Source organism: Lissotriton vulgaris, chromosome 8 (genome assembly GCF_964263255.1).
Source record: "Lissotriton vulgaris chromosome 8, aLisVul1.2, whole genome shotgun sequence".
In the NCBI taxonomy this organism is placed as follows: Eukaryota; Metazoa; Chordata; class Amphibia; order Caudata; family Salamandridae; genus Lissotriton; species Lissotriton vulgaris.
Window position 1 is genome coordinate 68069524 of NC_141696.1, and position 10991 is coordinate 68080514.

Consider the following 10991-nt stretch of genomic DNA (forward strand, 5'->3'; position numbering starts at 1 on the left):
AAATACAGTACAGTGTTTCAGCCTTGAGATCTCCAGCTACCAAACCGAGGAGATTTAAAGCCCTGAATTGGCGCTCCAGAAGCCTTTTGCCTGCTGAAATTGTAGGCTGATGATCGGCAACTGTGCAGAATGGGAGAATGCCACATGATATGTCTGGCAAAGCGGGTTGTGGGAACTGCAGGAAACCCCAGTCTTCATGTTGGATGGTTGGATCGGGCAGACCTGGAAGCTGGGAGTTTTCACACCACACAGCGGGGACACGCGTGTACGTTGTCCAGAGATTCATTGTCAGAAGAGGACCAAGTATTCAGTAGTGCAGAGGCTCAGTACCCCACTGTATTAGAGCTATGGGCGTTGCCCAGAGATCAAGTTATCTCCAGCCCCTACACCCACTTTGCTACAAGTGAATGATGAAAGTATGGCCCGCTCCTTCCGCCACCTCAAAATATCAGCCGAGCTCCGGTGAGCACGTAGGTAGACAGTGGAATGATTGCGGTAACTTAAGCGGCCGATTTTCAGATTGCATGGAATCGCTCACCCTCAGCCTTGACCAGCCATCAAGGATGGGTGTCTCGAGTATGACGGGTGAGCAGTGTCTGGGGGCCTGCCCAAGTGATCAATGTGTTGCCCTGAGTGAAGTGTAACCATTGATTCTGAGATCAGGTGATGACCTCTGGCTAAAACAGGGATAACCACATAAAAAGTGATTGTAGCGCTTTACTCTCTCATTGTAGTGAAGGGGAGCAGTTCAACGCCTACTCCGTGGAGGTGGTGTGGGCTAGTAATCACCTTTCATAGGTACACAATAATAAAACTCAATTAATGATTGTCCAGACTGTGGTTTCTCTTTTGAAAAAGGGAAAAGTATATTTATCACACACATTACTCAATACTATTGTACAATTTAGAAGTATACATAAGCTGATCGAAATACTTCCTGATGACATTGCATAATCACTTTTACCCCTTCCTAAGGGGGGATCGAATTCAAGAAATCATATGTCAAACATTCATTAGTATTAACATGCAATAGTTAGGTACAACTTTGAATGACTGCACTTAATATTGTTATGTTATGTTATTTATTTTCTTCTATAGCGCAAGGCCACTCCCAAGAGCATCCCTGCGCTTTGGCGAAGAGAACTAAGTACAGAGTAACAACACAACAGCTAAAAACTGAGGGAGATCTGGCACTACTATTGGACAAAAAGCCAGGTCTTCAGTGCTTTCCTAAAAGCAAGAAGGCTGTTTGCCTTTCTCAAAGACAAAGGTAGCTCATTCCAGCCCCGAGGAGCCAGATAGCGAAATATTGGCAACAAAGCATCATTACTTTGGTAAAGTATTCGCAAGAAACATGTATATGCATGTCTGGTTCATTTATGCACTCAAAATTTCTTTTAGTATGACATACATGTTTGAAACATAACCCCTAAAGGACATTACATTTATAATCACAACACATGCAATGTTAGCCTTTTGCCCTTAGTGGAAGTTGTAGCAGATGAAAACTCATAATGAAGCTCTTCAGGCCACAAATACTGCAGTCGTAGACTTTGCCCCTACAGGGTGCAGCACTCTCAGCAGCAGAGCAAAAGAACCAGCTTGAGAAGCGCTAGAAAGTCAAAAGAAATCCTAGGAGATTTATGCTTTTGGTGTCCCATCCAACTTAGGGCGGGGAATCCTTAAAAGCTTTTGGTGGGAGCTGTACTGCTCCAGCAGTCTCCCGCACTTGTGGATCCTTTTGGTGGTGACCCCATCATCTAGGAGCCACCACAAAGCAACAAACAAGGACAAAACAGGCAAGTCCTGCAGGGTATTATGAGGCACTCTTTGTGAAGAACGTGGATCTGCAGCTTCTTTTCTCTTTGTTTTCTTTTTTTTTGGTGGACTTGTGCTGCACTCTATCTCCTCGATTGCCTGTTCCTAGCCGGGGACTCCACGGGCAGAATTCCTTCATGGGAGACAGCTCCAGGAGTCTGTGCTGGCTGCCCCTGCTGGCTTCCCTGTACTGGCTGCACATCCACGGACCCGCTATGCATGAGGCCATGCATGAGGCAGGGCAGTGGCTCTCTACCCTTCCCCTCCTCTCAAAGAGGTCCAGGGATGTGTCCTAGGTCCCCTCCCACCTTTGTGGGTGAGCATCTTGGCGCTCCCTTGCCGTTTTGACCTTCTTAGGGCCCTGAGCCCAGGGTGGTGCTTCTATGCATTTTATTTTTTATGGGACAGTCTCCAGGCAATGTAGTTATGGCAGCAGCGCCCCACTTCCTTCATCGCTGATGAAGGAAATATTGGTCAACGGTTGCCAAAATGCAAGAAGTTCTCAGGGCTCATTGGTCCAATTTATATGGTCAATGTCTCGTTTTGCTCCTGGCTCAAGCCCTAGCCACCTGGGGCACTTCTCCAGGCCTCCTGGCCTTAAAGGTAATGACATTTGCAGGTAACTGTTTTTGCTGGCTACCTGTGCCAGCCTTTCTCTTTACCTTTACTCTGAGCTTCTCTTCTTTCTTGCACAGATGCCCAGTCGTTCCCCAACTGGTCGTCAGGGGTTGTAAGGGTCCAGCTTCCCTGGTCCTGGGGAATACCTGATGGATCCTGAGGTCAATTAGAGTCAGAGTCCGTAGGCCAAATGGCAGTCAGGGGTTCCTCCTTCCAATTGTCCATGGCAGCAGCCTCCAGTTCCTGTGTTGAAATGAAGAGCCTTTTCCAGGTTTCTATTTCTACAGCTTTATTTTAATTATCATCTCCAGCACGGAGCAACAAAAATGTCCTGTTCCATTCAGCATTTCATAGTAACTGCCTTCCTCAACATTCTTATTTTCAGAGAATTCACAAATCACGTAGGCAACTAACTCATGACATCTCCACAAGCGTCAGGCAGAAAATCATACCCAAGAGAGCTCTCTCACCTGTGCCGGACCTTTGAAGTTTAGGTGGGATGTTGCAGCAAAGATGCATCTCTGACATATTCTGAGGTGCCAAATCAAAACCTTCCTGCACAGTCTTCTGGGGGGATATTTCAACATGGTGTCACCCAGGAGCCACCTGCCACGTCTGCTTTGGGGGTCTCAGCTCCACCCCTCACTGACATCCCCACCAGGCCCTTTCCCAGCAAATCTTCAAAGGAAGCTCCCAACTGGGTTGGCTTTAAAGGTCCTGGATTGCTCCCTCATTTAGTAGGCTTAGACAGGACCACCCCTGGCATATGTTGACCGCTGGTTGATTGATGCAGAGTATTCCACCCAACCCCATTCCTCCTTAGAAGCTGAGGGAAGCACAGTTGCTCCTTTTTTGTGAGAAGGCCTTTGCTCCTGCTACTGTAGAGAAATGTAAGTAACTTGACAAAGCAAGGTGGCAAAAGGCTTGTGCTCTGATCATAAGATGAACCAGAGAAATATGACAGTTCTAGATGACCCATCAGCTTTACAGATAGGTCCTTTTGGCTTTGCAGAATTTATCTGTTCACATAGGTTACACTGTACATTGGCCCAACTCTGGTGTCTGTAGACCAAGGGGATGCAAAGATGCACTCTAAGGCAGCCATCCCGACCATATTTGAGGTTTCACTGCAGACAAGACAGTAAACCACACTGACTTTCCCTATATATGTGCACCAACATTTTAAAGCCTATCCCAGGTCAATACCCAATCTTGCAGACTCCCTTCTGCACCAGGCTACCTGTGCGCAGTTACTGGGGCGTGCACAACAGGAGTATCCCGCACACAGCCCTCACATGTGTATACTGTGTGCACTCATGTTCTCATGAAACCAGACAAGTTCCTCCTACACTAGCTGCTCTGCATTGGCCTATCTTATGGAGCGGGAGCTGGTGGTCGACATGCACTGTCCATTAGCGCAAGTTTACTGTAGGTGAGTCAGTGGTTATGAGGCTCCACCAAAGTAAATGGCCTAAAATCAGGTGATCAAAAAGTGAAAAATCCGGGTGGATTAGATGCGCAAAACACATCTTCCTACAAACATATGGTGCTAATTCCTTACAAAATAGAACATCAGCCAGACACGACCTATCTTCTTTAACTTTAGGCCATCTAACAGTTTTCCAACCATTAGCGATAAAGGGTTCTCCACTCCTGAGGACCAAAAAAGGGACAAAACTGGCATTAGGGTCACTGTCATGTCTTTCTGTAATAATAAAATCTATCATATGTGACCAGCATCTAATATCTAGCAGTATATGGTCAAGACAATATATGTGATCCTCTTGAAGGTGGGCATTCTTTTGCCATGATTCTTGTATCTTGCTTTGCAGTCTCTTAAACCATGCTCTAAAGTTAAGAGAAGTAATTGCATACCGCTCCTTGGGCAATTTCTAAGAAATTTCACATCCATTCTGATGCATAACATTGAAGGGCTCGAAAGTGACACTAAAATCTCCTCCAGCAATTACCACTGGATGTTTTATGAAAGATCTTAAGTGGACATCTAATTGTGTCAAAAGGGTCAACTTTCCACTGTTGCCAACAGTTCTGGTATAAACATCATACATGTAAAGTTACCAACCATTAATACATTTCAAGGTCAACTCAAGCATATCTGGTGAAATGATATCAAAATACTTACATTAAAATAGGTGGAGGTCTTAATCCATTTGACCAGGCTGCCAACAGGCATCCCTGAATTTGTAGGCGCAACTGGGAGACGAAATGTTGAGTATCCCAGTTGTTTAGGGTGGTTCTGTTATACAGTTATTCTGCAAAAGTCATAGATCATATGTTTCAATATAATCAGCCCAGCCTGACTCTGTTAGTTTATGCGATTAGACTGTAAACATTCAAGATGTTAAATTGATTTTACTGTAATCGTTTTTAGGTTATTATGATTCAGTTGTGCAGAAGTCCCCTCAGCCAGAAATCTGCTAATAAATTCATTCCTTTCAGGAGAAAAAGGCACCAATCAAATCTGAAGGTTGAAAATGGATTTGGTGATTTTATTAGGCCTAATTGACCCTATCTGAGTCAAATTAGAATACTATAAGATTCAATCAACCGCATTAAGGTCCATATTTGTTTGTTCATTCTGGGTGAAATTGCTTGCTCTACTAGGAATAGAATGATTGTGTGATGGTAAAGAGATTGGTTGAGGAATAGAATGGTTTACGTGAACAGGGGGATTGAGTTTGAAACATATCCTCGAACCTGATTGGGGTATAGATCATACAACAAGGTCAATGGAACATTACTCATTAATAATTTGGTGCCATCAACTTTTGGAAGACTTGATGCGGGGGGGATCGCATGGGAAATTGGGAAGTGCCCTGCCCTAGATAATTTCCTTTTCTCCCCTGACCAATGTAGAATATATACTGTTAGGGTTTATTCAATAACTTTTGATCTGAGCTTGTGACTTTCAAAATTTGTGATCACTTTTATACATTTACTTAAAACATGAACACTATCTCTAATAAACATTGGTCTGAATCTTCAAGGTCGTTATTTCTTTATGAAATGGTTGTCTTTAAAGAGCAAAATTTGTGTGCATCCATGCTACAGAAATATTCTTTGTTGTTAGAGCCCCCAGGTCAGGTAGTGAGGGAGCTTTTCCACAGCTCATGTTAAGCCTGTGAACGTTCTACAATTAGACTGTCAAGTGGAATCCCTACAAAAAATGCAGGTGACACTTTTGTAATAAAATATTAATAAAGTTTAAAGAATACAAATATTATTTGTTCTCTTTTTCAGTGAGTGTAAATGATGCTGGTGACAACAGGATTACTACCTCTCCGCAATTCCTCTGTGGAACATGATTCAACATTTATCCTGATTGGTTTTCCAGGATTAGAGCAATGGCAGCAGTGGTTCTCTTTCCCTCTTGTTTTTCTTCTTCTTCTAGCTGTGATAGCCAATATTGCTCTCATCATAATAATATACTGGGAGCAGACTCTTCATCAGCCAATGTACTATTTCCTCTGCAATCTTGGCATCATAGACCTTTCTGTTAGCACTGTTGTGACCCCTAAACTTCTCACCATCCTTTGGTTTGATGTGCACTCCATTAGCATGCCTGAATGTTTCACTCAAATGTTCTTTGGTCATTGGTTATTTTTAACAGAGTCAGGCGTGCTTGCTGCCATGGCTTCTGACCGCTATGTTGCCATCTTGAGCCCTCTTAGGTATACGTCAATTCTCAATAATAGACTTGTTGTAAAGATTATGGTGATGCTATTTGGAAGGGCTTTTATTTGTGCTCTGCCTATACCCCTCCTTGCTGCTCGGCTACACTATTGCTCTGATCGCATTATCAAACACAGCTACTGTAACAACATTGCTGTCACAAAACTTGCATGTGATGATATACTCTTAAATAGCATTTACCAAATGACTGTGGTTAATCTAATGCTAGTTGTAGACTTATTGTTCATCTTTTTCTCCTACTGCCTAATCCTACGGGCAGTGCTGAAACTCCATGTAGAAGGAGCTTTTGCCAAGGCCCTCAGCACATGCAGCTCCCATATCATAATTATTCTAATTTTCTATTCAATTATAATAGTGTTGGCTATAACACACCGCACAGAAAGTGAAATCATGACAAGTATAGCAGTAATTCTCAATTTATTCGTTGTCATTGTGCCACCAGCGATGAATCCCATTATATATGGGGTTAGAAACAAAGATATTAATCAAGGTCTCAGAAAGCAGTTAAGCAATAGATTCTGTGGGTAGACTGTGTGTGTCAAAACAGTGATCCTATAACATGTTAGTTAATAATATGTAAACTGGTAAACCACACTGTAGGCAAATTAAACTTGAGTTCTTAACTTTTGAGCAGACCACATTTGCTTTGGGTGCTTCAGTTTACATAGCTGACAAATTAGCAGTACCTAAAAATATCTCTGTTTTCGACCTATTCACTCACTGCTTTATACTTATTCAGTCACTAAGTCCCTCCTTGCACCCACTCAAATAAACTGGTTATTACATGCAAAGGGTGTGAGTCCTTCACAAGTAATAGGTCCGCAATTGTCTTATTGCTTAAAACTAAGTACCCCCTTGTATCAATTGACTCTCTCAAAGCCTGCTCTTGGAAGGTGGGGTGCTCTAGCGATCCCAATTCACTGGTGCATAACATAACAACAACATTCAATAAATTATTGTCCAGTCTGTTCTTACTCTTAAAAAGGAAATGTACTTTTATTACACACAGACTACTAAATACTGCACAATAATTTACAAATATATGCATCAGGTCGATGGAAACAATGACCAATTATTAACATTCATTTTATCAGTAAATGTTCACTATTCATTATTTACATTATTAATAAACATTTGAATAAACAAAAATCAGTGTTTGAGTCTGTGTTCATTTGCTACAGGTCATATAAGACAGCCAGCTCCATCTTTGATATTGCTAAACTCAATGGTGAACCTCCCCTGGAGTCATTCCTCTCAGGAGAAAAAGACACCCAATCAAATCTGAGTCCTGTTGACACATCAGTGGTCATGTTCATAGTATAGTTGATAATGGAATGTGTTATTTTATTAGGCCTAATTGACCCTATCTGAGTCAAATTAGAATACTATAAGATTGAATCTTTTACTTACATTAAATTAGGTAGAGGTCTTAATCCATATGACCAAGCTGCCAACAGGCATCCCTGAATTTGTAGGCACAGCTGGGAGACAAATTGTTGAGTATCCCAATTTAGTCAAATTAGAATACTATAAGATTGAATCTTTTACTTACATTAAATTAGGTAGAGGTCTTAATCCATATGACCAAGCTGCCAACAGGCATCCCTGAATTTGTAGGCACAGCTGGGAGACAAATTGTTGAGTATCCCAGTTGTTTAGGGTGGTTCTATTACCCAGATCTTCTGCAAATATCACAGATCATATGTTTCAATGTAACCATGCCAGCCTGACTCTGTTAGATTATGTGATAACACTGTAAACATTCAAGATGTCAAATTGATTTTACTGTAATCGTTTTTAGGAGTTTGGTTATTATGATTCAGCTGTGCAGAGGCGCCCTCAGCCAGAAATCTGCTAATAAATTCATCCCTTTCAGGAGAAAAGGGCACCCAATTAAATCTGAGTCCGGTGGGCACATCAGTGGTCATGTTCATAGTATAGTTGATAATGGAATTGGTGATTTTATTAGGCCTAATTGACCCTCTCTGAGTCAAATTAGAATACTATAAGACTCAATCAACCGCATTAAGGTCAATATTTGTTTGTTCCTTCTGGGTGAAATTGCTTGCTCTACTAGGAATAGAATGATTGTTTGATGGTAAAGAGATTGGTTGAGGAATTGAGTGGTTTACATGAACAGGGGTATTGAGTTTGAAACATATCTTTGAACCTGATTGGGCAATGGATCATACCCCAAGGTCAATGGAACATTACTCATTAATAATGTGTTGCCATCAACTTTTGGAAGAATTGATGTGGGGGATCGCATGGGAAATTGGGAAGTGCCCTGCCCTAGATAATTTCCTTTTGTCACCAGACCAATGTTGAATATACAAAGTTAGAGTTTATTCAATAACTTTTGATCTGAGCTTGTGACTTTCAAAATTTGTGATCACTTTTATACATTTACTTAAAACAAAACTCAATGGTGAACCTCCCCTGGGGTCATCTTTTAATGTCCATGGGGTATAGGGCCCTTATTCCTAACACCTTCAGCATCCACCCGGACAAATATAAACCCTTGTTTGTGGTGTCCCTGCCATCCTGGGGCCACCTCAAATGAAGAACATATGCAAATAGGCCCTAGTAAGGCATTCTGGGGAGCTTCTCGACTGATCCTTAAGAATATTGAATGAGCTTCTTTTCTCTGACTTTGCACCATCCTTAGCTGTTTATTGTGGGCACTGGCCCCATAAGGTGCACAACTATGCCATTGGTTTTGTGTTTCTATTTTTTTAAGGGGCAGTGTGAGGGGCCCACTACTCGGATGCTTAACTGGTCCTTTGGCCCCTCTGCACCTGAGCACTTGCTACCACAGCAGTGAGAGCCCTCTCCCCTAGACTCAGACAGTGAGGGGTAGAGGAGGCATCATGTATTGCTCCTGGGGCTCTAGTCTCCCTGGTAGCAAAATGAAGAGAGCAAGGATGATCAGGCTTTTCTTTCTAGGTTTGTACCAGGAAATGGGGTTGCTATGACAGATTGCCTAACATTAGACCCAAGGGATGGGGTTCTGAGGGAAAAAAGACTGTTTCAGGAAGTAGCTGCTTGCACGCGCCCTGCCAATTTCAAAAATAATAAATGGGTTTGAGGTGATCCCAGGGGCTTGGCCCTCTCTATGGGATTTTTACAAAGCTTGTGCAGAGTGTCATTAACTCTGCTTCTCGTTTCTCTTTTTTATAAGGCAAATATTTAAAGATGCATATATCGGGCCTGTTGAGCTAATTTCCAAATATTTTTGCCTTGCTTCTCTTCTGGAGTCCAGGACAAGCCACGAGAAGCATTTTCAGCAGGTCTTTAAAATGGCACATTTTGTGGAGAGAGGGATTTTCTTGATCCCTGCCCCAGCCTTCTCCTCTGCCTGACTGATGGTGCTCCTCTGTTGCTGGTAGGAGCTTCTTGTAGAGACTCTCCACCATCACGTAGCTCAGGGGTACTCATAGTACGGCGCGCGGGCCGCCAGCGTCTGGCAAGCCTCCCCTGGTGACCCGCGGACCTTGAGACATCTGTGTTTTATTTTAAAGAATGTCAGCAAACACCCCTGCGGCAGCGCGACTCAGAGACTTCAGAGACTCTGCTGCTGTCTGGGGGCCGGGCGATTCCTGGCATAGTCAGAGTGGGGCTGCAGGGGCGCTCGGAGGTGAACAAAGCCTCATTAACATTCGAATGTTCTTTGAGAGAGAACGAGAAGTTTGCATTTAAATAATGCTTGCTGGACATCTCTCAGTTGTACAGAAAGTAAAATAATTTAATTTCAGTGTAAGAGTGGCTTACATGAGCCTGATGCCTCAGCAAAGCAGTTTCATAGGAGGCAAAAATGATTGACACTTTTCAAAGGAAATGTCAAGGTGCACATTGGGGATAGCGCAGACAGCAAAATAGGAAACAGAAAAGGGAACGAGAGCACACAGTGCAAGCTTCCAAAATAGGAAGCAGAAAAGGGAACGAGGACAACAGTGCAAGCTTCCTTGACGCGCAAAACCAGCAGCACCAGTGTATACTTTCCTCACGGAAAACTACACATGCTTGAAAAAACAATTCAGGCGACAGGCTCATTGTTCTTTACCCATTTATGCGTTGCTAAATTTCTTCTGCTTACTTCGTTAGTCAGTGGGATATTAAATTGAAAGGATTTTGTTGTAAATATGATGGTAAGTGATGACAGGATACTTCTAGTTGAACATATGTAGATTTATTGTAAGACACAGCTGAGTACAAACCTCGCCAGCTGACCAGACCACCAACTGACACTAGTGGAATTCTCCAGGTAGAAGTCAGAACATACATAGGCATTGTAGTAGACAGAGAACAAGAAAACACAAAGAAAGGACTAAGACAAAAGACAACCATATTACATGAAGAATCAATGTACAACACATCTCCCTCCTTTATAGAAAAGAAAGGAAATAAAGGAAAACAAAGATTACAATACAAGAGACTGCAACTACAACCACAAAGACAAAAGAGTATACAGAGACACAGGATGACAAGAGAAGAGTGAGATGAAACAAAACACTCAAACAACCAAACAACACCTATCCCATGTTGTACAATAACAAGATACACAACGCCAATTAAGTACCACACCAGGTATCCGAAATATCATTACACTCCATCCCCCTCCCTTAGAGAAACCAAAACAAGGTTTAGAAGAAGGAAAACAATCCAACAAGGAAAGGTGCTTGCGCCCACAACCTCCCCAAACACGAGTACACCATAGGGTAGAAACCCTATTAACCAAAGGAAGGTATAAACATAGACCCTTGGGAGAAACACAACATACCCCAAGAAAGTTAAAGAAACCAAAGGTTCCCTTTTTACAAACACAATGACACTGTAAACAT

At 42.4% G+C, this 10991-nt stretch overlaps 1 protein-coding gene across 2 annotated transcripts in view; it reads left to right on the plus strand.

The window, feature by feature from the left end:
- LOC147693409 (olfactory receptor 56A4-like) overlaps positions 1–7489 on the plus strand; it is a 114059-nt gene extending 106570 nt beyond the window's left edge. For both annotated transcript variants that reach the window (XM_086933215.1, XM_086933216.1), the window contains exons 3-4: positions 1099–1334; positions 5698–7489. In XM_086933215.1, the coding sequence (XP_086789341.1) occupies positions 5707–6678 (972 nt within the window). In that variant the 5' untranslated portion in view covers positions 1099–1334; positions 5698–5706 and the 3' untranslated portion in view covers positions 6679–7489. The remainder of the gene's footprint in view (positions 1–1098; positions 1335–5697) is intronic.
- The last annotated feature ends 3502 nt before the right edge of the window (positions 7490–10991 follow it).